Here is a 23,166-nt window from a genome sequence, read left to right as displayed (position 1 = left end):
CCGCCTGCTTGTCGGCAGGGCTCCTGCAGCCGAGCCTGGTTGAGGGGATGCATGACCCCAAGATCTCCAATATGGTTGGAGCAATCCCAGGCACAGCTACAGCTTGGGCAAAAAGGAAATCCAGTGCAGTCCTGCGGAGAAGGACTTGGGGCTGTTGGTCAATGAGAAAATGAACATGAGCCAGCTTCAGTGTGCACTTGAGCCCAGAAACCAACCGTATCCTGGGCTGCATCAAAAGGAGTGTGACCAGCAGGTCAAAGGAGGTGATCCTGCCCCTCTGCTCTGCTCTCGTGAGACCTCACTTGGAGTATTGTGTGCAGTTCTGGTGTCCTCAACATAAACAGGACATGGAACAGTTGGAACAAGTCCAGAGGAGGCCACGAGGATGCTCAGGGACTGGAGCACCTCCTGTATGGAGACAGGCTGAGAAAGTTGGGGCTGTTCAGCCTGGAGAAGAGAAGCTGCGTGGAGACCTCATAGCAGCCTTCCAGTATCTGAAGGGGCCTACAGGGATGCTGGGGAGGGACCCTTCATTAGGGACTGTAGTGATAGGACAAGAGGTAACGGGTTGAAACTTAAACAGCAGAGGTTTATATTGGATATAAGGCAGGAATTCTTTACTGTGAGGGTGCTGAGGCACTGGAATGGGTTGCCCAGGGAGGTTGTGAATGCTCCATCCCTGGCAGTGTTCAAGGCCAGGTTGGATGAAGCCTTGGATGCCATGGTTCAGTGTGAGGTGTCCCTGCCCATGGCAGGGGTTGGAACCGGATGGTCTCAAGCTCCTTTCCAACCCTGACTATTCTATGTTCCTATCTCTCTATGTTCTGCCCCACGCTACCGGTGCCCCGGACGCTCCGCCCCCCGAGCCAGAAGCAACGGCTCAGCCCGCAAAGGGGCGGGGCGAGCCGCGCATGCGCACTGTGCGTCACCGCGGTCTCTCCCCGCCCGTCCTCCGGGCGTGGCGAGCGCGGTGACGCATCACGCACGGAGCGAGGCGGGCTTGCGCATGCGCGGCTGGCGGCGGCGGGCGCGGCGGAGCCGGGGCTGCCGGTGCTGTGGGCGCCATGTCGGGCCGCTCGGTGCGCGCCGAGACCCGCAGCCGGGCCAAGGATGACATCAAGAAAGTGATGGCGGCCATCGAGCGCGTCCGCAGATGGTGAGAGGCGGGGCCGCGGGGGTGGGGCCTGCCCGGCGCGCAGCCAATCACCGCGCCACACGGCTGCCGGCGGAGGCGCTCCGGCAGCAAGCGTCCAATCAGCGTGCTGCGTGGGTGAGCGGGCGGGGACAGAGAGCCGACAGCCAATTAGTTCGCCCTGTCTGCTCGGGGGTTGGGGGGGACCGGAAGCGCCGGTGATGGACGGGCAGCAGGGCCAATCACAGCGCGGTGTGCGGGGGAGACAGGGCGGGGGCGGGGCTGTCCTTGATTGGCGTTCCCCTGGGCCAATCGGAGGGCGGTGGGGTGGGGGGGTGAGGGGAGGGAGAGGGAGACCCTGCCTGCAGGTCCTGTGGAGCCGCTGCCATTGCTGCCTTGTCCCGCAGGGAGAAGAAGTGGGTGACGGTGGGAGACACATCCCTGCGGATATTCAAGTGGGTGCCGGTGGCCGACAGCAAGGAGGTGGGTACCGGGAGACCTGGGAGCAGCTCCAGGGCCTGAAGGGGCTGCAGGGAACATGGAGAGGGGCTTGGGACAAGGGATGTAGGGACAGGCCAAGGGGAATGGCTTGAACCTGCCCGAGGGGAGACTGAGCTGAGCTCTTAGGCAGAAGCTGTTCCCTGTGAGGGTGCTGAGGCGCTGGCACAGGGTGCCCAGAGAAGCTGTGGCTGCCCCATCCCTGGCAGTGCTCAAGGCCAGGTTGGACACAGGGGCTTGGAGCAGCTGCTCCAGTGGAAGGGGTCCCTGCCCGTGGCAGGGGTTGGAGCTGGAGGAGCTTTGAGGTCCCTTCCAACCCAAACCATTCCATGGTTCTATTACTTATTTTCATTCGGTTGTACTCTTGTACTGGTGTCAGCTTCTTTCATTCCTGACTGTGAACATTCACAGCTGAAGTTTTGCCGCTCAGTTATGAATGAGTCTAAAATGGAATAGGCTGCACGGGCACATCCCTGCAGGTTGCTGGGAGAGCGAGGGGGAAGCAGCTGCTTTGGAGCAGTTCATGCACCTCCGCATCCTGAGCCAGCCATGGCCCTTCTAACTTTGTGTTTCTGCTTTTCTTGTTCCTTCTCAAGAAAGAGAAATCCAAGTCAAGTAGCAGCAATGCCCGAGAACCCAATGGCTTCCCAGCTGACACCTCTGCCAACTCTTCTCTCCTCCTGGAGTTCCAAGGTGAGTGTGGCAGTGCAGCTGGGGACAGAGTTTAAGGCCTGGAGAAGCTGAGGTTGTGCTGATCCCCTTCTGTCCCTGCTGAGAAACTGGGATTCTTCCCATGGAAAGCTTCATGGGGAATCAGAGAAACAGTGATTCCCATTCCCACTTTGCAGTCCTTTCTGGAGGAAAACAGGCACCTGCCTGCAGCTGAGTGGGCTGCTTCCAGCAGGACCTTAGAATGAAAAGGTGCAGGACCTCTGTCACCTTGCTTTTGATCCTTGAGCGCTGCAGCCAGCAGGAGCAGGCAGGGCTCTGGTGCAGCCAAGCAAGGCTCACACAGCCTATGGACTCCCTGCTGGAGTGAATTATACACCTGAGCCTGGCCTTGCCCTCAGCAGTTAGTGTGACCAGGGAGAACTGCGGAGTATGTTGACACTTCCATTACATGGGCTGAGGGGGTTGGTGCTGGAGGTCTGCGGTTTGAGAGCACTTGGCCTGGCAAAGGTGTGTGCCAGGACTGCCTGCCCCACGGGAGGTGGGCACTGAGCACTGCTCCGGGCCTTGGTTTACACCTTGCAGACAGAAGTGGTACAAAGCCCTGGTGTGCAGGCAAGGGTTTCCTGCCATCAACTGCCTGAGGGCCCCTCAAGCTGCAAGTGTGCGATTGGGCAGTGCCCCTGGCAGGGGCACTCCCTGTGCTGTTGGCTTGTTGTGTATCTGGTGACAGCTGTGTCCTGGCGAGAGTCCTGTGCCAGGCAGCCCTTCCACTGCTGGGTTGCAGTGAATCCTCTGTGTTCAAACTGCCTCTGACCGTGCTCTTCCTCCTCCCCAAGACCCGGTCTCGGTGCTGTCCTCAGCTGCCTGTGTCCCTGGGTCAAGGTGCTCTTCTTCACTAGGTGCTGTTTCTGCAGATGAGAACAGCAACCAGAGCTCGCTGTCAGATGTCTACCAGCTCAAGGTGGATAGCAGCCCCAACTCCAGCCCCAGCCCCCAGCAGAGCGAGTCCATGAGTCCTGCCCACACGTCTGACTTCCGCACGGATGACTCGCAGCCACCAACGCTGGGGCAGGAGACGCTGGAAGGTGCGTGCTGGCCTGGGAAAGGGGGAGAAGGGCAGCTGGGCCCAGGCAACATCCTGCAGGAGCCATTGCTTGTCCAGTGGGCAGCTGAGATGTGGCTGGGTGTGGACAGGAAAATGGGGATGGAGGTCTCCTCTCCTGGCTTATTACATAACTGGATCTGCTGTGCTCCTGGGCAGTGTCATTAACCCCCTGTTTTCTCCAGAGCCCTCCCTGCCTTCCTCGGAAGTTGCAGATGAGCCTCCCACTCTCACAAAGGAAGAGCCGGTCCCTCTTGAGACTCAGGTAAGGAAAGGGGCATTGTAGCCATGTCTGAATACACACAGACCTGCTTTTGTGCTTTCACTGTCATTCCTGTCCCATGTAGCAGAAACATCTTGATGGATGGATTTGCTCTGCATTGCTCAGTGTCCTCTGGGAGGTTCCCACATCTGGTGTCCTGAGCCATCTCCTGGCTCATGTCATTGAATCCTAGAATGGTTTGATTTGGAAAGGACCTCAAAGCTCACCCAGTTCCAACCCCCTTCTGTGGGCAGCGACACCTTCCACTAGAGTAGGTTGGGTCAGGTGATAAAGCATGAAGAAATGATGCAGTGAGGATGATAAAACAGTGGCTCCAGTTGGCTCCAGGGCTGAAGTGGGTTCACACTCCTGGTACCCAAAAGCTCCTTGGTGGATGCATCTGGGGTGTCCCTGCAGCATGATGCAGCACAACGGGCAGCTGAGCCCCTGTGACCTCTGTCTCTTGCAGGTAACTGAAGAGGAGGAGGACTCTGGTGCACCACCCCTGAAGAGATTTTGTGCTGACCAGAACTCTGTGTGCCACACGGCCTCGGAGAGCTAGCCTGCCCGGCCGGGAGAGCACCTTCGCCAGCCCCTCGCAGAGCCGCCCGGCCCCGCCTGCCCTGCCCTCGCCTGCGCTCCCGGGGCCCTGCCACCACCCGCAGATTTGCCTCTATTTATTGGCTCCCTCTCCCTGCACCGAGCTGCCCTGGAGCCGGGGGCTGGGCGGGTGGCTGCGTGCAGGGCTGTCCTGGGGCTCCCCGCAGCCCTGCCGCACGGTGGATGCTCTTTACCTGCTTGTGCCTCCCCCGTGCCCGCCCTCCCCGGGGACGGGGGAGCCACCTCCCACCTGCCCGGAGCCATCCGGGGGGGCCGGCCCCGCTGGGACGCTGTGCAATAACCCGCTCGTGTAAGCCATTGGTGTTGGGAGGCGGGGGTGCTCCCCCCCATGGGGTAGGTACAGGGTTGCTGCCACTCTGCCCTGCCCCTTCCTCTCCCCGGTGGGGCCTCCAGCCGCTCTCCCGTGCCCGGGGGACCCCGATCCCGGGCGGGGAAGGATGCCCAGGGTGCCCCGTGCCCCCGCCACCTCCGGGCCGTCCCCCCCCCCCCCCTGCCGCCACTGCATGTCCCGCCGAGTCTGTGAGCGAGCCTGGCGAAGCCTGAGCGCGGCTGCGCGGAGTCAAACTTATTTTAGCACTGAATAGAATATTTTTAAAATTAAACTATTTGAAATAACAGTGCCTGGTGTCGGGGGGGGGGGAGTGGCAGGGGGGACCATGCAGAGCTGCTGCGTTCTGGGCAGCGCTGAGCACGGCCCAGAGCCTGCACAGGGCAGAGGTGGCTCTGCAGGTCTCAGCAGGAGCTTGTCTCTAAATGGGCAGTAGGCACGCAGGCAGGATCACATCACAGAACCAGGGAGGGGAGTGGGTGTGAAGGGAGCTTAAAGCTCCAGCTCCAACCCCTGCCACAGGCAGGGACCCCTTCCACTGGAGCAGCTGCTCCAAGCCCCTGTGTCCAACCTGGCCTTGAGCACTGCCAGGGATGGGGCAGCCACAGCTGCTCTGGGCACCCTGTGCCAGCACCTCAGCACCCTCACAGGGAACAGCTTCTGCCCAAGAGCTCAGCTCAGTTTCCCCTCGGGCAGGTTCAAGCCATTCCCCTTGCCCTGTCCCTACATCCTTTGTCCCCAGCCCCTCTCCATGTTCCCTACAGCCCCTTAAGGCCCTGGAGCTGCTCTCAGGTCTCCCCTTCAGGAGCCTTCTCTTGTCCAGGCTGCCCCAGCCCAGCTCTCTCAGCCTGGCTCCAGTGAGCAGGTCTGAGGGGCTTCAATAGTTAGCTGATGATAAATGATAACAATATGCAAAAGAGCCAGGTAAATCAGCTGAATTTAGATGATTTTTGTTGGTGTTCACAATAGTCCCAATTACTTGTGTGTTGCAGATGATTTTTATGTTCTGGTTGGTTAAATTGAGCATGGAAGCCTCAGCTTGAGGTGTTTTGGTTTTCTTTCTCACACTGCCATGTGTAATGGTGAAGTGTTTGTAATCATGTATTACTTCAGGATCGTGATGCGCAGGTGAGAAGGGCAGGTGAGGGTTACCTTGAACACAAACTGGTCTGAGGTGATGGTAGATAGTGGGAAAATAGTTTTAGAAGAGAGATCTGGAAAAAAGATACCGTGATCCAGAAAAGAACACAAGATGTTACTTCCAGGTTTTTCAAGAGGGGCAAACTGATGGTTGAGAAGGTCCTGGTTTTCAAAGAGACAATACATACTGAAGTGAAGAACTCTGCAAGGAATATCCATCATCATAGAATCAAAGACGGGTTTGAGATGAAAGTGACCTTAAATTCCATCTAGGTCCACTTCCCTGCAATGGGCAGGGACACCTTCCACTAGAGCAGGTTGCTCCAAGCCCTGTCCAACCTGCCCTTGCAATAAGTCTAAGCACTCTAATCACAGCATTACTATTAGTCAAGATCTAGTTACTACAAGTAAAGAACAAGACACAGAACTAGCACCACTGTGAAAAATTGATGAGCATCATAACAGTTCCCTGCACGTTTCCTGTATCCCCACCAGTCAGGGTCCTGCTGTTCGGTGGCTCCACATCACAGTTTAGGATGCTCCAATCTGCTGGGGGTTGTTAGAGCATCATCAGCATCCCTGGCTTGTTTCTTGGCAGTGCGTGGTTGGCCCCTGCAGGGCCAGAGGATGCGTGTGTCAGTTTGACTGTCTGATCAGTCCGATCTGATGCATTGATCTCTCCCAGGAAGCTAATGCTTGCACCCTGCTCAGGGTGACTGGAGCTTCAGGCTGGGACATGGGGCAAAGAGAAGCTCAGCTCTGGCTGTGCCTGGCCTGGAGGTTATGTTTAGGTGGAAGACTTTGGTTATTTCAGAATCACCTGAGCTGTAAAAGCCACAACAGCTGCTGACCAACAGATACTCTCACATGCCAGGCCCTGAGAGCCCAGGGAACAGCAGCAGCCAAGGGCAGTGGGAATTCTACAGTGCTCCTGTGGAGCTGGGCTGCGGCTGTAGGTCAAGCTCTGACACACACGGGAGAGACGTGGAATTCCAGGTCCTTGTATAGCACAAAACCACTCCCATCTGTAGCAAACAGATGGTTTCTTATTAAACACAGCCCATGGATTATTTGTTTCCAAGTTCTGCCTTATGGATGCCTGTGGGAATTGCTGATTTTTCTGTTTATGATTTTGCTCTTTTTTCACCTGTGTTTTCAGGGTCACCTCCAGAAGATGGATTTCCTGATTGTGTTTGGTGCAGGATATCCAATTGCTTGATGAGAATGTGGTTTTCAGAAGGAAGGCTGTGGCACAGTCACTGTAAGAGATGCATTAGGGCTTGTCTGTGTGTTGGGGATGGGCAGAGCTGTCATCTGAAGCTGCACATTTGAGAGATGATTTGTGTTAATGTTTTTGAATTGCTGTTATTTGTTACTTTGGAGCAGCACCAGGTTTAGCTTTGGGATGAGATGTTATCCCACACATAGGCATCTATACATCACAAGACTGATGATGCTCCTAGGTGTCTTTTCCCCTTGCTACATACATTGTGCTTTACCAGTCAGGGGTGTAGGAGATGCTATGCTGCAAGTGGGCTTCTCCATCTGGTCCAACCCCTGGTCTCCCACTGTGGCAGCAGCATACCTGTCATTAGGAACACATAAGTAATGAGCTTGTACCCAGTTCCCAGAGAATTCCATCCTCTTTACATACAGCATAAGCACTGCCCATTTTGTGTCTGTTTGCAAAGTATATAACAGATGTACAATAATCATCTCAAGAAAGCTGTTAATATTGCAAGTACCACTGAGCTGAGCTCGAGACCTGATCCAGCATTCACTGTCTGCAGCAAGACTCCCATGATCAGTGACTGCTGGATTGTGTTAGACCTTCAAAAGACAATGGCCTTAGTTGAACAGTCTATTAGGGCAGGTTCTGACCCCCAAACCACCCCCAGCCTTCCTCTGTTGCTGCCTCAGTGTTGCATGCACTGAGCCTGATGCAATCTGTGCTGGGAACCAGACCTTGGAGCGGGGCCATCGAGACAAGGAGAGCAGAAGCTAACATTGTTGGGGTAGAGGATTTCAGGCAGAGCAGATCCCCATATTCCTGCTTGTGTCAGCACACAGGAGTCAGCCCAGCCACCACAGGGACAGGGCCCCTTGCATGGGGGGATCACAGCCCATGTACCCATGGAGCAGGTCCTGGCTGTAGGCAGATGGACCAGCAGAAGTACTGCTCACTGGGGAGAAAAGGGAACCTGTCCTTCCCATGGGAGATCAGCCCCTTCCCTGGGGGCAGGACACCCCTGGGAACGTTGTGAGGGTGTCCCTGCATGAGAAGGGTGGGTGCAAGTCTCCTCCTAGGCTAGAGTCTCCTCCAAAGGGCGGTGGGGGCTGCGCAGCAATGCCTGTGCACAGCCAGTCATTGGAATCAATGGTTCCGCCAGGAAATCCTACAGCTGCACAGAGATAAGGGGGTTTGTAAGCAGCAACAGCCTCCAAGCAAGAAACAGAAACAGAAACAGAAGGCAGCCACACAGATCTGTCTGCTCACATCTTCTTTCCCACGTGCTTTCGGGGGGGTTGGTTTGGTTTAGACATGGGGCTGCCGGTCTGTGACACGTGCTGCTTCTAAAGTGGGAGCTTCCCACAAGTGCAACAGTTCACCCTGAACAAACCTGCCACTGCTGTGCCTGGAGCAGGCAGAGAACAGGAGCATGGCCTGGGTGCTCCTGGATTTCCTCCAGTCCACTCACCCCAGGGGCTGCAGTTTTCAGAACCAAACCCTCAGGGGGTGTTGACCAGCATGGTCTGTAATGCCAAGCAAATAGATGATGTCATGTTTTATCTAATGGAGAAAAGCCTCGGAGAGCATTGCACAGATCACCTGTGAGGTGCTGGAAGAGCTGTTTAAACAGGCTGAAGGTGCCCATTCCTTGTCAGATAACTGCATGATAGAAGGAGATACAGGAACATTTGGAATGGCAGGGTACGTGACCGGGCAGTACAACAGCTACATCCAGCAAAGCACTGATGTCTGTGCAGCACAGAGCAGGCATCTGGAACAGTGTTGGAACTGGGGCTAAAGAGACAAGCAAGGAGAGGTTGGTCTTAGTGTAATGGGGAAAACATCATTGCTCTTGACAGGCTCCAATGCACCAGTGCTAGTGCTGGCATGAGGGGTGGCAGGAATGTGCTTCCTGGACAAAGACAGTGTGGGATTTCAGAGTGGTGCAGGGACCTCTGGAGGTCATCTCATCCAAGCCCTGCCCAGGCAGGGCCTCCTAGGCTGCCCAGGACCGTGGCCAGCTGGCTTTGGAATATCTCCATGGCTGGAGACCCCACAGCCTCCCTGGGCAACCCATGCCAGTGCTCAATCACCTTCACAGGAACATCTGCTTCCACATGCTGAGGGAACCTCCTGTGTTTCAGTTGTGCCCATTGCCTCTGGTCCTGCACTGGGGACCACTGGAAACAGCCTGTCTCCATCCTCTTTGCATGCCTCTTTTGGATATTGATACACATCAGTCAGGCCCCCCTGTGCCTTCTCCATGCTGAGCAGTCCCAGTCCTCTCAGCCTTCCCTTATAGGACAGATGCTACAGTCCCTTCTTCTTCACAGCCCTTTGATGGACTCTCTCTGGTATGTCCATGTCTGTCTTGTACTGTGGAGCCCAGAGCTGGTCGGTGGTCACCAGTGCTGAGTGCAGAGCAATGATCACCTCCCTTGACCTGCTGGCAGTGCTCCTGTTAACACAGCCCAGGATGTGGGTAGTCTTTGCTGCAAGGGCACATGGTTAGTTCAAGCTCACCTTGGTACCCACTGGGCTGCTGCACAGCAGATGCTGGTGCCTGGGGCAGGACTTTGCTGTTTTCCTTTCTGAACTTCCTGGTGTTCCTGGCAGCCATTTCTCCATCCTGTCCAGGTCCCTTATTGATGCCTCTCACCTGTGCTCCTCTCTTTTGGTACCTGCTCCCATTTGTACCCACTCAAGCTGTTGGACAGTGATATTTTCTCACTCTAACTGGGACTATTGAAGTATTGAAGTCAACAAACAGCTGCAGTACAGTGTGTGTGTGACAGCCCAATCCTGTCATGTCAGATTTGACATAAGCAGTATGGGCTGTTCAAGCTTGGATTGTGCAAAAACCTGATGAGAATCTACCACATAATTACACCTTCTTTCTGTCTCCGATGCCAGAGATGTGCTGCATTTGTCTAATAACATAGATCCCATTACCACTTACTGATACTAGACTTTAGAGAGCTTTAGAGAGCTGTTCTGATGCTGTACTTGCCCAGGAGATAAGGGTGTTTGTCTGTGACTGGTACAGCTGTATCACCTCCCTGCTCTTCTGTCGGAAATGGCTTTTCCTGTCTCTGGGATCTCCAGTGTCAGCTGATGCTCAGGACCTGGGAATGCCTCCTGATACCTGGCAATGCCCACCGTAGGGAATGGTTCTGAGATCTGACCCGCAGGGTTTGTACTCACGGTCAGTGCCTCCTGCAGCGTTCCAACGGGAACGGACCGTGCCTCCTGCCCGTTCCAACGGGAACGGACCGTGTCTCCTGCAGCGTTCTAACGGGAACGGACCGTGTCTCCTGCAGCGTTCCAACGGGAACGGACCGTGTCTCCTGCAGCGTTCTAACGGGAACGGACCGTGTCTCCTGCAGCGTTCCAACGGGAACGGACCGTGTCTCCTGCAGCGTTCCAACGGGAACGGACCGTGTCTCCTGCAGCGTTCCAACGGGAACGGACCGTGTCTCCTGCCCGTTCTAACGGGAACGGACCGTGTCTCCTGCCCGTTCTAACGGGAACGGACCGTGTCTCCTGCAGCGTTCTAACGGGAACGGACCGTGTCTCCTGCCCGTTCTAACGGGAACGGACCGTGTCTCCTGCCCGTTCTAACGGGAACGGACCGTGTCTCCTGCAGCGTTCTAACGGGAACGGACCGTGTCTCCTGCAGCGTTCTAACGGGAACGGACCGTGTCTCCTGCAGCGTTCCAACGGGAACGGACCGTGTCTCCTGCCCGTTCTAACGGGAACGGACCGGAGCGCTCCCGGGGAGCCCATTCCTCCGCGCCGCCAGGGGGCGCTGTGCGCGCCGCGCCGTCTCCATGGCGAGGCGGCGGCCCGGGGCCATGGCGGCGGTGTCGAGCGGCGCCGTGTACCGGTCCCGGGACCCCGTGCGCAACCTGCGGCTCCGGTGAGCGGCCGCTCCCGGCCCAGCCCGGCCCCAGCCCCGCACCGGCCTCCGTCACCCTCCGTCACCCTCCCTCCTTCTCCGCAGGGTCCGCCTCTGGCGGAGCACCACGTCCGGGCCCTTCCTGCCGCAGGCCCCGCCGCCGCTCGCCGGCCCCGCTCTCCCGGGCCCTGCCGTCCGCACCGGGACCGGTACGTGCGGCCCGAGCCGGGCCGGGGGAACGGGGAGCGGGCGGGCGGTAACCGAGACGTGTCCCGCAGGTGCCCCGGAGGAGGAGGAGGCCGAGGTGCGGTGGCAGCAGAAGCTCTTCAGCCAGGTGGGCCTGCGGCTGCGGGCGCTGCCCGAGGGCCCCCGGGGGGCTCCGGACACTGCCGGAGCCGGTACCGGGGCTGTCAGCGGGTATTCCTAAAGGATCTTACCTCTGTGTGCTTGGGAATCTCGCTGGGAAGTGTTTGGGCTGTGCTGGGGAAGGGTTAGGGTAGCTGGGGAAGGGCAGGTTTGATGCTTGACGTGCTGTGCTCTCAGTTTGAGGTGGATCTGTACCAGCATGAGTCTGCCTGCCAGACACCCCTGGACCGGCAGTACTGGGAGGAGATCCTCAAGCTGGAGAAGGCTGGAGGCAGGAAGAACTGCCGCATCTTCACCTACACGGATCACGACCGGTTCACCAACCTGGAGGAGGTACCGGTCTTACTTACACATCATTTATACAGCAGTGTCTGTCGGAACCACCGGACCTGCCACAGAGGGAGCATTTGTCAGGTCCTGGCCATGCAGCAGCAAGGCAGATCTCCTGTATGCAGGAGTGCATACTGCTTCTGCAGAGCAGCTTCACATGGTGCCCAGACCCGGGATGAGAGTTTCCTGGTTCAGAATGATGGCCCCTGAGCTTGGAGGGACTTGGCTTTGTAACATTGCTTTGTAGGTAACATGCTGGGTGTGATGCGCGGACAGACTCCACAACTCGTTAAAGTTTTAAAGTAGGTATGCTTTTATTCAGCGCTGAGGTGCATGGGGATAGCTCCTCCAAAGCATGCACCCCTCAGGGCTGTTCTCCCTTTACATTTATTCTCTTAAGGCATACATAGACACGAGGTTGCTCAATCTGTCTATACATATTTAGTATCTATCCCTGCTTCATATTATAATGAGCCGGATGGTCCTTTGCACCTGCACAGTGCCCCTTCTGGTCATGGGCAGGGGTCTGAGGATGGAGTAAATGAGTCTTCCTCTTGTGGGTAGAGGTCTTCAAGATGAAGTAAATGAGTCTTCCTCTTAAACTTTACACCTTTTAACCTTCAGACATGGCCTTAGGGTTTGGTCAGTGCCCAGTCTGCCTCTCCCTGGCTTACCAGTAGAACCAATCATCTGCTTTTGTCCCTTGTCAGTAGAACTGCATCTGCTTCTCCCCCTCCAGCAGTGATCAATGCCTTGGCAAGATGGCAATGGCAGGTACTTAGGACAGACAATACTTTTGTTTAAGCAGAGGAATTCCTTTAACCCCCTTGTACAATTTCTCTGTATTACCCCCCTGTACATTGGTTACCCCTGTATCAGGTGGAGTTTAGCTGTAGTTTACTAAAAACCCAGCAAATAAAATCTTTTAGCATGTGGGTGAGCTGTTCTCTGCTCCAGAAGTGAAGCTGTGGGAAGGATGTCCTGGTACAATGAAGCTAGTGCCCATCTGTTTCTCTCCTCCAGCACTGCCAGAAGGTAACTGACTCAGAACATGAGGTGCCATCCTATCTGGCAGAGAGGATGGCCAATGTGAGGAGGAGAAGACAAGACTGCAGGCCAATGTGAGTGCAAACAGGGGCTCAGAGCTTGCTGGTGCAGGCTTCCTGGGGCTGGTGCCCCATCCACAGGGCAGCCTGGTTCTGTGGAAGTTGAGCTTGGAATCCAGCAGTTCCTTGTTATGAGGGAGTGGTGCTGCTTGTGCTGGGCTGCTGCAGTGAGCTGGGACTGGTGCTGTTTTGTTGTTGACAGAGAAGCAAGTTCTCTGAAGTCGAAAATCATCACCTGGGAGCCCTCAGATGAATTTATAAGGAACAATCATGTGATTAACACTCCTGTCCAGACCATGTACATCATGGGGGACTTGGGACCTTATGGGAAGTAAGTAAAATCCTGAAGTGACCTTAATTCCCCAGAAGAAAACTTCTCTTCCCTCCTTACTCAAATCCTTGTTTCTTTCATTAGTTAAGGGGAGAGAATTCCAAGAGTTTGGTAACTGACTGCTGTTTCTTTCTGCCTCTTCCCTCAATTGGGAGGTAACTGAGTGTATCACTCCAAAAGGCTTTTCAAGCTAGTGTAGGAAAGTATGGGTGTGTTTGTTTTCTTCTGTACCCCCATGGGCCTTTACCAGCTTGCTGCTCCAGAGCAAGAGAGTAGTCTCTCTCTAGACTGTGTTTCCTGATGTCTTCCATTAGGCTTGGTCGCAGGGAGTATGAACATGTTCTTTGCACAATCAAGGTGGATGACAATGGAGTGATCACAGTGAAGCCGGACTTTACTGGCACCAAAGGAGCCTACCAGTGAGTGGGGCAGGGCTGGTAACCTCCATGGGCTGATAGAGAGGGCTGAAATGGCTGTTTCCTGGTCCTGCTTCAGGCAGTGGATCAGCACTTAAATTGAGGGATGTTTTTTAACTTTATTCCGTGTTTTTAACTTTATTATTAACTTGTTCTAAGTTACAAGATTATTCTGTATTTGTGCTTGGCATCACTGCATGTGGGATGTGTGAGGCTTTGGTGCCAGTCCCTAGGGATGGGGTTTATGCATATGCTGGACACAGGCAAGTCTCCCTTTTTGAGTCATTGATGCCAGCAGGCACTTGGGAGTGAGGAGAGGGCCATTAGTGCCCTTGGATGCTGCATGGGCCTCATGGAGGGAGGACTACTGGCACAGTTGATGCCATTGCTGCCTATTCTCTGCTTAATGGGGGAATTTTGCCCACATGTTTCGGGCCTCTGCAGGATTGAGATGGATGGAGAGAAGCGCGAGGTGTGGAAATACACCATTGAGAATGTATCTGTCCAAATGCAGCCAGAGGAGGAGGAACGTGAGCAGCGTGTGTTCAGAGACGTAAGGACCAGCCTCCACTGATCATACTGACAAAGGGAGATGTAATTGTGCTGTGACCCTTATGGAGATGTTATTGTGCAGTAGACACCTAAAGGTGACAAAACAAGGATCACTCACAGACAGCCCCAACAATTTGAAAACTCCAACAAATACTCCAACTGCTTCGTTCTTTACTGTATGTAGAGGCCTTGCCTGGTATTAGTTGTGTTGGCAACTGCACAACTCTGCAGTGATGTAGTGAGAAATGATGCTAGAAACCACCTAAATTCATGTCTTTCTCCTGTCACCTGCCAATGGTTTTCCTTTGCTTTTGAGCAGCTGGTAGACACTTTACTGAGTCTCCTTTCTTCCTATATACTTACTGAATGATTTCTTGTTATCTGGAATGTTTCAGTATATTTAGATCTCATGGACTGATCTTTCTGAATTGCCTTTTTGGCTGTGGCAGTTCATAAAGGTATTAGAATCATACAATAGTTAGGTTTGGAAAAGACCTTAAGATCATCTTGCTTCAACCCCCCTGCCATGGGAAGGGACACCTCACACTAAACCATGTCACCCAAGACTCTATCCAGCCTGGCCTTGAACACTGCCAGGGATGGAGCATTCACAACTCCCTTGGGCAATCTGTTCCAGTGCCTCAGCACCCTTACAGTAAAGAACTTATTCCTTATATCCAACCTGAACTTCCCCTGTTTAAGTTTGAACCTATCACCCCTTGTCCCATTCCTGCAGTCCCCAGTGAAGACTCCCTCCCCTGCATCCTTGTATCCCCCTTCAGATACTGGAAGGCTTCTATGAGGTCTCCACACAGCTTCTCCAGGCTGAACAGCCCCAGCTTTCTCAGCCTGTCTTCATATGGGAGGTGCTCCAGCCCCTGAGCATCCTCTTGACCTCTTCTGCTCCATCAGCTCCGTGTCCTTCTTATGTTGAGGACTCCAGAACTGCGCACAGTGCTGCAAGTGGGGTCTCATGAGAACAAAGGGGCAGGATCACCTCCTTTGACCTGCTGGTCATGCTGCTTTTGATGTAGCCCAGCACACGGGTGGCTTCTTTTTCCCTTAGAGTGGCCTTTGGTGAGGTGTTCTCTGAAGCTGAAGCTCTGGGCAGTGTTAGCAGTTATACGTCTTTGTTCTTGTAGATTCCTGTTTCCCTCCTGCTATAACAATTAAAACCCCTGTGTACTAAGCCTGTTGACAGCTTAAATTGGGGTTAAGTTACATCCATTACAAATTTTGCAATAAGTAAAAATATAATCAGACACTTTTCTAATGCGTTTGTTCTGTGGTTGCAGCTGTACGGGCGGTACAAGGAATACCTCAGTGGTCTTGTAGGTTCAGAGTTTGAAACGGTGAGTATCTGAAGCCCTGCTGCCTTTGGAGACTCTTGACCTGGTTAGCATGGCTGCTGTTTGTACCACAGTCTCCAACGACTGTTTCATTCTAGGGTGTTGGCAGCCTTTACCTTGCAGTAAAGGTCCAAAGGTGTGGGTTACAATGGATGTGAGCTCTGCAGAGGTCCCTCCTGTGTCTGTCAGGCCAGCAGCAGCACGTGCTGAGCACTGCAGCCTCTGTGAGACCGCATGCTTTGTGTGAAGGCCTTTGACTGTAACACTTTAAGAAGAAAAGGTTTATATCTCTTGGGATAGTGATTGCTGTTAACTTCTTGAATGTCAAACATGTCCTCGTGCCACTTTGTTTGAGTAAAGAGCCCTTCCCACCCCCAAACTCTTGCAGTTTCCCTTCTCACTGAATTACCCAGACTAGTCTTTTTTTTTGCTCAAATCTTGTTTGTCAGAATGTGAAAGTTTTACTTTCTTGTACTTCAGGAGAGTGTCTCAGCTTGTCCTGTGCTTTCTCCTGTTTCCCCCACTTGGGGCAAGTGCAGGAACACCTCAGGAGAAACAGGATTATGATTTTTGCAGGTGGCTTCTCAGTCCATTTTATATCCGTTTTGAAGTCTGTAAGAGACTGATTTACAGAACAGTAAACTCCTGCAGCCAAGGAATTTGGTCTCTAGAGAGCCTCTCTCCAGAGGCACTGCTCACTTCTGGAAAGTCATACAAGAAGCCATGGCTCCTACCTGGCCAGCAGTCTGAATCATTCATGTACAAACATCTGTGACATACCTGGATGAGGACCTGCTGGGATGGGATTGTTTGAGGTTCCACCAGTGGTCACTGAGCATCTTATCTTGTTTGTCTGCTCATTCTTACAGATCCTTCCTGGTACACTGCAGCTGTTTGTCAATGGAGAAATAGGTGAGTCCTTATTCTAAACAGTAACTACAGGGGCAGATGTGGATCTGCTGGGATGGATGAGGCTTTGAAGGGTGCAAGGGTTCTTGGATCACAGCCTGGTCCAGAGAAGATGATTCTTGCCCTAGAATCCTTCACTTCTCCTTCTCTCCTGTTTTTGCAGACTAAGGCCTTGAGTGACGTTTACAGATTGGAGGTTACAAATATTGCAGCTGTTCTAGGAAGACAAACAGATCTGAAAAACAGCAGATTGGGAAGTTAATAGAGATTATAGCAAAGAAAGCAATTAAATATGTGACCTCCCTAATCTGATTAGTGATACGACAACAGAACTAGTGTAGAGAAGTCTTCTCTGAGGGTCATATCTTGTTACTTTGAAGGCTCTGGCTTTTCCCAGCTTCCAGCAGTAGCTGAGAAAACCTGAGGTTATTGGAGCTGGCTCTTCCAAAAGTCTTCAGTGAGTTCTGGAGGAGTTTGTGTGGAAATGAGCATCTGACATTCATTTTCTCTTCTCAGTTTCAGCTCAAGGCTATGAGTATGACAACCTCTATGTTCATTTCTTCGTGGAGCTGCCAGATCGTAAGTGTTCACATTTCCAGCCGTATCACAGCAGTGTAAGGAATGAAATGTGCTTCCGCTGGTCCATCAGATCAGCTCTGCTATAAGTCAGTAAAAGTTAATGTGTGAGCTGGGATCTAGTCAGAGGTCTTCAGAGCTAAAATTGCATAACTTTGGACTAAATTAACGTTTGGGAGAAAATAGCATCTTCCTCTCTCATCTCTTCCAAATTAGGCTGGGACATAGAGGTCCATAGGCTTCTCAACCAGTGGTGATGGGGTCCAGCAGCCTGCCCAAAGTTCATTCCTTATCCTGCAGAGAATAGTTTTACTATCTTGTCCATCTTAGCAGTGACCTTGCCTGATTTCAGTGCTTGCCATCATGTTCCATATTTTGAGCTGACACTACCACAAAATTGACTGATAAATAAGAATATTGACTTACAAATAAGGCTCCAGCGCTAACAGGTGCGCCCTGCTGCATGTTTAATTACCCCAAAGCTATTGCTCTGGCTTCCCTCCGTGTTCATACCCTGATGTTTGTCCACATGGGTACTACTGTTGCTACTCAGGGCATTTAGAGAAGGTTGTACTTTTTTGTTAAGAAAGGGTTGGTGTTTTTCATCACCTGTTCTAGGAGGCTGTGGGGAGCAGCCATTGCCTGGAACAGGACAGGGGATATTCAGTGGGGGTGATGTTATCTGTTAACCCAGTCATCTGGGACTGACATTCTCCTTTGAGCTGCTCTGGTTTGTGAGTCCTCCCCATCACCCAAAGTATTCACTGCTGTGCTCATGTTCTCCTCCCAGAGTGGTCGAGCCCAGCGTCCCAGCAGCTATCAGGAGTGACGCAGACCTGTGCCACCAAGGCATTGGGCTGGGTAAGAACACTTCCAGACGTGCAGAGCAGTTTGAACAGGCGTTCTTTGAAGTGGAATAGGTGTAACAAGTTACAGATATATTTAGCAAAGGTCTTGACTTGAGAACTCCCTTCAAGGGCCAAGCATGTTTGGGATTCTCCTCATTCTAGTTATATTTGCCGTTTTTCATAGTGCCACTGGTTCCAAATTAAACTAGATCAAATGAAACTGCTTCAAAACAGTTTCTGGAACCTCACTTTTTTCTTCCTTCTAGCTGATCGATGGCCTTTGGAGCTTTGATTTTTGTGTTTCAAATTCGGAGTTCTGATTTTGTGTCTCAGATGTTCAGTTAACAAAGCATTGTTTTGGCTGGCCTGGGGCAGGAATGCACAAAGTCAAAACTGATTTCACAAAATGAACCCTCCTCCTGTGTGGGAAGTCGGTTCCATTGCTATCTCCAGCTCTTCTCTTAGAAAATTTGAATTTTATCAACTTTTAAATGGCTTTTATGTGAGCTAGTTTGCATCTCACAAAAGTAATTACCATACAGCATTTCTGTCGTACATGGTTTGAAGCGTTTTGCTCGGCTCATGCAAAGGTAGTGGCAGTGTAGTACTTCTGCAGTTGGCTGAATTGTGATTTGTGGGTGCTGCTCTTTCCCCTTGTTCATTGTTTTGAACAGCCCATTCCATCCTCATGGCACTCGGGAGTGAACTCAGGAGGTGCACTGTGCAGATAGGTGTTTGTTAGTGTGATGTGACTGATACCTTTGGACATCACTGTCCCTTCTGTCTGTGCCCCTGTAGTGCTGGTGATGAGCTCTCATGTCCAGGCACTTGATCTGTTCTGTTCCCTCTTTAGGAGGACATGGCATACTTCAGCTACCCCTTCACTCTGGAGATGTTTTTCACCCAAGGAGCTGAATCAGAAGGTGGGTTTTTGGTTTTGCTCACTTCCACACAAATTTCCTCGTTGCTCTGATGTGTAAAACTGAAATATTTTGATGCAGTGTAGACCTGGTGTGGTCTGGCACTTTGCTGGCCCCTCACCAAGATGAAAGGACAGATTTAAATAAAGGGAACTGTTGATCTTTCAGCCATTGCTTACCCTGTCACCACACAGCCTCTGGATACATACTGTATTTGCCCTGCGCAGCAGTGCATTAGCATTTGTATGTGTGCATTGGTGTTGCTCTGCTTCCAGGCCATAGTCAGCTATATCCAGTTGAAAGACATCTTGGCTCCCATTTCTGTCTCGGGATCGCTGGCATGCTGAGCAGTGTTGCCATGCCCCATGTACTGTGCAGAGCCCTGGGATAGCACAGCAGGAAAAACAGGCAGATTTTTTGTGCACGACTGAAGCTCTGTGCTAAGCCTTACATCTGTAGTCACACTCAGTGACCTGTGTAATCTTTGTGTAGTTCATGTCACTCTGAAACTTCCAGTTCTGTTAAGCTGGGCTTTGCTGCCTGTTCCTGCTGCTTCACTGCGCAGCTGCTGCTTCCTCACCAGCCCTGGTTGCTCTTTGGATTGCAATTGCTAGGGGCAGCTTTGTGGCATGCCTTGCCACTTGCATCCAGTGCACGTGTTGGATTCGAGTATTCAAGCAGCACTAATGAATTTTCAGCCTAGTTATTCTATGAGTTGTTTCACTGTGGAAAAAAGAAATGCTCGGAGACCCATAGGAGAATCCAGCATAATAATCCCCCAATAACGGTGGGAAGGGTCAGAGATAGAAGTTTTGTCTGTTTGGCATCAGATCAGTTACAAATGTTGGCTTGTCTGCTCAAAGATAACTGAGGAACCAGCTTGGATTTGCTGTCAGAGCAAAGGATGTTCCCACATTTTGAACATCAGTAATTCTGTTTTCATCTGCTGTTGTAGTTTAAATGCCAAAAGCAGGAAATCCTCAAGCCTGAGGGTTCAACTTTTCTGAGGGAAAATAATGACCAATATGTGTGAGTTAGTGGCTGTAGAAGAAATAAAGGAAGGATGTCCTGCTTGTGGAGTTGAGCATTTAGTCTTTTGGCTTTTTTTCTCTAGGATAGTTTTCCGTCACAAAGCTGTGATCTGCTTCCCTTCCTTGCAGAGAGTCTCCCTCAGTGGCCTGTTATCTACTTTGAGGTCCTGTCCCTGGATTTCTGGCAGAGATACCGTGTGGAAGGGTATGGTTCTTTGGTGCTGCCAGCATCTCCAGGTAAAACATACTTGGGCAGAATGAGGGCAGGAGAGTGGTTCTCTTGGGGATGGATCCAGCTGGTCCTGGCAAGGCTTGGCAGGGTATAGTTAGCTGTCTGGGGGGCAGCAAAGAAGGATTTGTTGCATCCTGCACCATTCTGCCTTGTGTTGCTGTTCTTGCTACTTTGGTGGTTGTATCACCAAACCTTTTGTGATAAAGCTTCTGGGTGGTGCTGCATATCCGTCTTTACCACAGCAGTAGAACTCTCTGTCCCATACGGACTCTGAGGGTCCTGTTGTGACATCCATGTGTAGTAAGGAGATGCTCTTCATGGGCAGGTGGTTCTTTCCACGCTGTGTGACTGATGGGGCTGACTCATTGGGAAAATGTTCTAGAGATACTATGCAGTGTTTCCATTTTCAGCCTCCTGTGGTTTGAGTCAGCAGGTATCCATCTACCATGCTGCCTGTAGTGGCTCTGTGTAGGCTGCTGGTCATAGCTGCTAAAGCTGTCCTGTTGTCCTGGGTCAGGTGTCCATAACCTCACCATCCCTACCTGGCGCCCTGTGGAGCTGGGAACAGTTGCTGAGCTGAGGAGGTTTTTCATTGGAGGATCTCCTGAGCTGGAGGACATAACCTACGTCAGGACACCATCAACCTTCAAGGTGGGCTCAGTTGCCAGGGCATTGCTCTTGCTCTGAGATGATAGGTTATGCTCTTGGCTTCAGATGTCTGTGGCTGTCCAGACAGCCTAGATTGGGTTTGAACAAGGATGAGGTGGTGGCCCAGTCCCTCTGAGTAAAGAAGTGTCTCCTCTGTGAGACTTGTGGCAATGAACAGAGGAATGGGCAAATGCTGAGGCAGAGCTTTCTGCCTTCTCAGGTGTGTACAGCTTAGAGAAGTGGGTGAACATGGACCAGAACCTTGACTTACCCTGCCTGTGCTGGCCCTGTCTGAAAAGTGTCTGTCAGGTCAGCATTTGTTACCAGCTATAGACTGCTTCCTGTGTTTTGGTGAGGAATCTGAGCTGTACTGTGCCTAGAAGAGGTTCTTGAAGCAAGACATTGATGGGTGTATGGCAGGCAGAGATCTCATGTTCTTAAAACTGCAGAAGTGCTTGCTGGTGTAATGAGCAAGTTGGCCTTGGCAGCTTTGTGTGGGAACAAACCCTGGTGCAGTTGTTGAAACCTTCCTCCACTACACTTGTGTTTAGGACCTGCCCCAGCACAGCCCTTCTTTCTAACCTTCCTTTCCATGTGCAGCAGGGAAAGGAGAGACTGTCCCCATAGGAGTGCATGCTGCTGGTGGGCAGTACTCCTGGGCTCAGCCTACTGTAGCAGGCTGCAGTTTCTCTTAACTTGTGCTGCCTTTGCAGGGAGAGCGTCTGAGCCGCTTTGGTTTTCGCACAGAGACAACCGGGAGCGTCACATTCCGGCTTTACTGCCTGCAGCAGTCTAAGTAAGTGCAGCAGGGTACGAGCCCCATCTTGTGTGCTGTATTTTGGCAGCCCTGACCTAACCTGTACCTCTGTGCAGGGCCTTTCTGGAAACCAGTGCCAAGAGGCAGCGCATGCAGAGTGTCCTGGACCAACTTGGAGGCTTCAGCCAGCAGAGCTCTGTCTACAGTGTTTTGGGTAGGGCTTTCAGTGTCATTCTCCCTGATGAGCCTTTGGTTCATATTTGCCCCCTTTTTACAGAGAAGGCAGGAGAATCTGTTACTGTGAGGATAATTGGTCCCTGCATCATGAGCTCTCTGACTCCATAGCAGAGATTAAATCTGAGCTGGAAACTGCAGGAGGCGTGAGGGATAACCACTCTGTGAGGACAAAGCCTATGCTGGGCATGCAGTATAGCTTGTGGCACGGATGCAAAGGCTCTGCTTCCGATTCTGTTATGCATGGGGCAAAGACAGTGCTAGAAATAAGTGAAGAGGGCTGCAAGGGCACCTAGAAATAGGAAGTGAGGCTCCAGGGCCAGGAGAAATGATGCTCACTAGAGAGAGTCACCCTTTCCCTTCCCTGGGACTGTCTGATGCATTCTGGCTTGCTGTTACCTGCTGTGTTATAGAGGCTTTCCAGAGAGCGCGACGCCGGATGCAGGAAGCACGCAAGAGCCTTCCTCAGGACCTCATCAGCACCTCTGCCTCCACTGTGCACCAGTCGCAGGAGCCTTGATCGACCACCTCTGCTGCAGGGGAGTGTTTAACATCGCTCCAACACAAGCTCCATTTGTTCAGGAGTCACGGTGCTGGTGCTGGGAAGCTTCTGAAGCCCTTTGTCATCTTCCCTGGGTGAGGGCAGGAGCCTGTAGCAGATCCTAAATAGCTGCATTTCCACAGGTAGCTATGGAATGAGCCCCATTTTCTCAAGGCATTTTGTTCCCAGGCCCTAACAGCCAATTGTTCACTTTTCTGCTGAGCAGACTAAAATAGTGACATGGGACCTGTGCAGCCTTGAATGCCTTTTCAAGAACTAAGTAGTAAATGATAAGAATCAAGTCTGCATGATGTGGCATATTTATTTTTCTTCAAGAAGAGAAGATCTTGAAGGTCAGGGTGTAAATGCTGCTTGAGAGTTATTGAAATGAGTAGAGAACTTCAGAAGTTCTGATAGTTGTTGTTAGTATTTGTAGCTATAGGTCAGTCAATAGTAAAATGAATCTGTCCACTTGTGCCTTAAGATTGATTCATTCCTCTAGAGAGCTTTCTGCCACATGTAATATATGAACTCCAACTAAAGCAATGGTGTTTGGCAGATGGAGAACTGGTGAAGAGGCTTACATTCAGTAGTTTCTTGTATGTGCAGGTTTCTGACTCTGCAGTGATGATCAGCAGGATTCTTTCTGTCCAGAAATCCAGCTGAAGACATGCATTCCCATTAGTTCCCAGTAGAACTCTGGCTGGGTTAGACGGGTTGCAGATAAGAGCAGGTTTGAACATTTGCACAGCAGCTGAACTTTGAACTGTTGGAGCTGTTTGTTTGAGTTGTGGTTCATTGTTCCATCTCTGCTTGCAGGATGCTGCATTGCTTCCTGGGAAGCATGTGTGTACCCAGTCTCTACCCACTTTCTTCTTTTCTCAGCCTGGTTTCCCTCCGCTGCCATTTTTGTTCCTGTCTCAAGGCTGCCTGCAGACTGACAGTGCTGTGTTGATCTGTGCACAAGTCACAATTCCGTGTGTTCTCTGCTCCCAACACAAAGGATAGGAAGAAAAATCTCAGGCTGAGACTATGCAGGTCTGAGTGTTTCTGTTAAGTTAGAATTCACAGGCAGAATGTAGAATAGGAATTGGCCTTCCTTCTTGTGCTCTGCATGTTCTTCCTTTGCAGGGAAC

General features: G+C 52.1%; 2 protein-coding genes across 4 annotated transcripts; both read left to right on the top strand.

The window, feature by feature from the left end:
• The first annotated feature begins 992 nt into the window (after positions 1 to 992).
• On the top strand, positions 993 to 4,904 carry BCL7B (BAF chromatin remodeling complex subunit BCL7B). Of its 2 annotated transcripts, none has more exons than XM_034068849.1 (6): positions 993 to 1,156; positions 1,540 to 1,615; positions 2,227 to 2,323; positions 3,202 to 3,387; positions 3,590 to 3,669; positions 4,136 to 4,904. In XM_034068849.1, exons 1-6 carry the CDS (start codon positions 1,065 to 1,067, stop codon positions 4,226 to 4,228), a joined length of 624 nt encoding a protein of 207 aa, XP_033924740.1. In that variant the 5' UTR covers positions 993 to 1,064; the 3' UTR covers positions 4,229 to 4,904. The 2 variants fall into 2 exon arrangements, with proteins under 2 accessions (XP_033924740.1, XP_033924741.1); XM_034068850.1 differs by having other exon boundaries at positions 994 to 1,156; positions 3,217 to 3,387.
• A 5,911-nt stretch (positions 4,905 to 10,815) lies between these two features.
• On the top strand, positions 10,816 to 22,501 carry MKS1 (MKS transition zone complex subunit 1). Of its 2 annotated transcripts, XM_005141729.3 has the most exons (18): positions 10,816 to 10,905; positions 10,990 to 11,093; positions 11,163 to 11,218; positions 11,428 to 11,583; positions 12,604 to 12,701; positions 12,889 to 13,017; positions 13,332 to 13,436; positions 13,878 to 13,986; positions 15,281 to 15,337; positions 16,204 to 16,246; positions 16,760 to 16,822; positions 17,610 to 17,680; positions 18,521 to 18,590; positions 19,748 to 19,855; positions 20,368 to 20,501; positions 21,212 to 21,294; positions 21,372 to 21,469; positions 21,903 to 22,501. In XM_005141729.3, the coding sequence occupies exons 1-18, from the start codon at positions 10,817 to 10,819 to the stop codon at positions 22,007 to 22,009; spliced, it is 1,680 nt and encodes a 559-aa protein (XP_005141786.3). In that variant the 5' UTR covers position 10,816; the 3' UTR covers positions 22,010 to 22,501. The 2 variants fall into 2 exon arrangements, with proteins under 2 accessions (XP_005141786.3, XP_033924808.1); XM_034068917.1 differs by having other exon boundaries at positions 10,990 to 11,218.
• Positions 22,502 to 23,166: the final 665 nt, after the last annotated feature.

This window comes from Melopsittacus undulatus, chromosome 13 (assembly GCF_012275295.1).
Source record: "Melopsittacus undulatus isolate bMelUnd1 chromosome 13, bMelUnd1.mat.Z, whole genome shotgun sequence".
In the NCBI taxonomy this organism is placed as follows: domain Eukaryota; kingdom Metazoa; phylum Chordata; class Aves; order Psittaciformes; family Psittaculidae; genus Melopsittacus; species Melopsittacus undulatus.
Note: the sequence above shows the minus strand (reverse complement) of the source record. Positions and strands in the feature narration are given on the sequence as shown.